We start from the raw sequence: 4,699 nt of genomic DNA on the forward strand, positions 1-4,699 counted from the left end.
TATATTTTTTTTTGTCAATTTATGTTTTTTTGTTAAATGTTTGCATTCAACTCCAAATCATTCATCTCCTTCTATATTAATTCAAATGACATAACTYCAAATCCTTCATCTTTTCCCATCAATCATTTATTTATATACATATAAACAACAACTATTTATTCATCTTCATCTCTCACACCCTCTCAAATTTTATCTCTATATTATACATCTCTAAATTTATTTTCTTTCTCTTTGGTTTTTCTTTTATTTTACTATTGATAATCTTCATAGTTTTTTTTCACTTCTCCCATAAGTTTATGTATGTTTGTATCGTTATGTTATTCAGGTTGCATTATAGTTTTTATGCATTATGTCATGAAGATTTGAAAAGAAGTCTTCAAGTTCAATATTTGATTTTTTGGTTGCAATATAAGGTAAAATATTTATACTAATTTGTTTCATTATTTTGATTGCATTATAATTTTATTTATGTTTGTATCGTGATTTTTGTTTGCATTATAACTCTTATGTATTAGGTAAAGATTTAAAATGTTCAAGTTCACCRTGTAATTTTTACTTATGCATGTTGAACGTTTTTTGGTTTGCAGGTTTTCGAGTTCTTTAACGTTTATATATCAAGTCATGAAAATTTGAACTTTTCAAGTCTGGGTTGTGGGAATTTTTTATTATGATCTAAGATAAGGATTTTATGCAAGTTTGTTTTGTAATTTAAAGTGTATTAGAATGTTATGTATGTTTGTATCATGATTTTGATAGGATTATATTTTTAAGTATGTTCTTATCATAAGTTTAGTCGTATTATAATTTTATGTATGTTCATGTTATGATTTTGATTGCATTATAATTTTATCTATTGGGTTATAAGGATTTGAAATCTTTAAGTTTGGTATGTGATTTTTTACATATCGTATGGTTGGTCCGGTCCATTCCCTATTGTGTTTTTAAAGTCAAGGTATGTGTTGAAGATGAAAAATAGTACATGCACATCATCCTTTGAAGGAGACATATCTTTATGTGGAGTATTTTTTATTCTTAAATTTGTGTCAGATTCCTTAATATTTTCGTCGTTATTATTACTCATTTTATTTAATTTTACAATTTTATTACTAAACAAATCTCTCTCTCAATATATATGTGTGTGTATATTAAAATTTCACTAACTATATTTTATTTAACTTTTTCAAATTATTTGAATATGATTTGTTGATGATTTTATTAACAATTAATATATATTTATATAGACAATCATCAAATCATTAATCAAAGCACTCATACTACCGCGCAACGCGCGGTTCCCATACTAGTAATAATAAAAAGAATAATAATAATAATAATAATAATAATAATAATAATAATAATTTGAAAAACACAACAAAAAGATTCACTTTCCCTCGCTTCCGTTTCCTAACATTCGTAGTAAAGTTTTTCGAGAACAAAGCGTATATGATCGTTTTGCATGTAAATCGGGAAAAAGCAGGAAGTAGTCTTCAGTTTTTTCTTCACGGCGTTTCCGTATAAACCATACGGCGGTGGCCGGAGATGGAGCGAAAGAGCGAACGGAGGAGGAGGATTATCGAAAGAGGATTCGAACGAATCGCGTTCATTAATTCCGCTCATGTCGATAGCGTAGAAGATTCCGCTTCATCTCATCTTTTACACACAAATTCATCGCCTAATAATCGATACAATACTGGTAATTATATCATATGGTTGTTTATTAAATCGTGATTTTGTTGATGATGTATTGAATTGTGACATAAATCTAAGGGTTACAATAGATAGGAGGTAAAGGTGTATCCGTGTATGGATGATCATTCATAAGTTGATAGTCTCGTTCCCAAATGAAGAGCTGGATTTTGATTTTAAATATCGAGTTATTCAAAGGTTAAAATCGTTTGCAGGTTCTATAATTTTTGTAAATCAAACTGTTGGTAAATTACGAACAAAATCTGTATCTATTCTTGGTTTAATTGGTACCAGGTTTGAAATCAGAGTTCTAAATGTAGTTGTTTGTTCTAAAACAGCAGAAGTGTCATAATATTGGCTTATATGATCATGAAAGTTGACTATAAAGATCAGCTGGTTCCTGGTGGTAGATATGAGGATTATTTATGTGTTAACGCTTGTTGGGGGCGGTTTATGTGATAAGCACAAAAATTTTGAGAACCCGATAACCTGAACATTCATTTTTGTGAGTATATGCATATATATACTTGCATACATAGTAGATATGTATTGATGAATATATCCATTGACGGAATACACGTTTTGATATTATATATGCATAAATGAATATGCAGGTTCTCCGATTCTCAAATTTTTTGTGGTTCTCAAATGAACCTGAGCCTACACTTGATTCGACAGTGGATAGAACAATTTTTACGTTTGTTCAAGCATGACTGTTAGATGCCTGACTTTTACATGAAAACTCGGAGTTTGAGTGCTTGTAGAAAGGGGAACAAGGTAGAACAAGGGTACAATATAGCAGTAAAATCTGTTTTAAACTATATTCCCATTACGTAATGGCAAATGCTATATATACCATGCATATGGTTCCCTTCTGAAACCATATATGTCCCTTTTAATATGAGATTCTAGTAAATGAAATCGGTAATTATGGCCATATGTGTCATTTTACTGATCGGAGCAGCACCCTGATTTTCAGTAGATCCCGACTTCCTTGAAGGTCAAGGGTTCAAGCCTCACCAAAGGTGAGAACTGAGAAGTGTGTGTGAGTTTAAAACAAAAGGGTATGCTATACCTCGAACGGTTAATGGTAAGTCGGTAAATCCCAACCTCCTTGAAGGTCAAGGATTCAAGCCTCATCAAAGGTGAGAATTGAGAAGGGTGTGTGAGTTTTGTCGTGTATATGTTCATATACTTTAAAACAAAAGTGTATGTCATACTCCAGCGATTAACCATTATTATAAGTTGATGTTTTGACTGAATTAAGGAATGTACCACGACTACACTGCCTACGATAGGGTAAACTTTATAAAGATTTTTATACAGTAAAAATCCAATTTTTGGTGGGACTGTGTAGCTTAACATTATTAGATTGTTTGAAAGTCTGCATTTTTCCTGGAGTAGATTGAAGTACTTCTATTTGCCAAGCCTTGCACACCATGGGTCAAGTTGTTTCATTCTATGTTGAACTCTTTTATTTTGATGTTAAGGATATAGGTATCTAGGGGTTGGTTCAAATAAGAAAGCTAAATATCGTGAGAAGGGAAGGTTCAGATGTGAATCATCGAAAAATTCTGAAAAGAATCCATTTGAAGATGCATATTTGAGCCAACGTGATAGATTATTCATATAGGTTCACATATGCATCTTTAAATGGATTTTTTCAATGATTCACATATAAACCTTCCCATAACATTTCCTTCTTACCTTCTCACAATATTTAGCCTTCTTATTTGAATCTGGTATCTATTTTCATTTTTCTTCGTCTTTTGATAAAGGATGTTGATATTTGTATATATTATATAGAGATATAACTTTTGGTTCATTGTTTCAGTTGATGATGAATTCTCAAGAGAAACTACAAGTGACCTGGAAACTGAAGATGTTCCAACATTGAGCAAATGTGGGACTGATACAGAAGCTCTACGTTTACCATTATCCCCTATTTCGTCAAGAAGCAAGTTACCAGTATCTCGTATTACATCACGAATTCACAAAGTATCAAGTGACAGAAAGTCTTCTCTTAAACAACATGGCATTCATCTGAACCTCTACTCTCTCAAGGAATTGAATTTCTGCATTATTGCCTCAGAAACTACACGTGTTTCGTGCTCTATCGTCATTGCTCTTTTAGTAGTTCTATCTAACATTAATCTTCATCGGAATATTGTCCAATCGAGGAGTTTCATATCGTCAAATCCTCTTTACATCCTCCTGCTGACTGATGTTACAATTGTGATTGGATGGCTAACACTCAACAGGTTTAGATTTTCTGAGAAGATCGAGGAGGAAGTGAGGTTGAAGGAGGATAAAGAGATTTGGGGAGGAGCATTTAGGATTTTAGAGATTGGTTTGGTGGCACACCAGATGGTTCGTGCCGTTTTCATAGATTTCAGCTTTTATGCTGTCATCGTCGTCTGCGGGTTCTCTCTTTTGTAGCTTCGGTCTTGGTGGTGGTGATTCGGCTGCTGCAGCTCCAGCTCCAGCTCCTTGGCTCTCTTCACTAAAGGTACCCTGTTCTTCCATAAGCTTGTTATGCTAGTATGTATAAACTTATATTATGTTCATTCATTAATATATTGTTGCCAAATGTAGTTCTACTTATGCCATGATTATGGTAAAAGCTTTGTTTCTCATTAATTAGCCAAAAATTTATCTACAAAATTGCCACGAGACTTCTCAATCATGCAACTTTAGACCATTAGATCATTAGCTTATAAAATTGATCAATAAACATAAATTGGTCTTACGGTTCTCACAAAAAATCCTTGGTCTCACGTGAACTCAACCCTACATATATATATATATATATATATATATATATATATAGAGGGTGGTTCAAATACTAACCCAATATTTTGTACTAACCATGCTAACCAACATCAACCAATCACATTTCTTCTTTTTGTTTGGTTCAAATGTAACTCCCTTATTAATGATAGGGGTATTTAGGTCATTTTCAATCTAATGTAACTCCCAAATATTTAAATGGTAGTTACAAATCTTAAAATTA

General features: G+C 32.2%; 1 protein-coding gene across 1 annotated transcript; it reads left to right on the forward strand.

The window, feature by feature from the left end:
- The first annotated feature begins 1,539 nt into the window (after positions 1-1,539).
- LOC112516365 lies at positions 1,540-4,125 on the forward strand. Its single transcript, XM_025123374.1, has 2 exons — positions 1,540-1,693; positions 3,521-4,125. Exons 1-2 carry the CDS (start codon positions 1,540-1,542, stop codon positions 4,123-4,125), a joined length of 759 nt encoding a protein of 252 aa, XP_024979142.1.
- Positions 4,126-4,699: the final 574 nt, after the last annotated feature.

Source organism: Cynara cardunculus (genome assembly GCF_001531365.2).
Source record: "Cynara cardunculus var. scolymus isolate 2C chromosome LG 8, CcrdV1, whole genome shotgun sequence".
Lineage (NCBI taxonomy): Eukaryota > Viridiplantae > Streptophyta > Magnoliopsida > Asterales > Asteraceae > Cynara > Cynara cardunculus.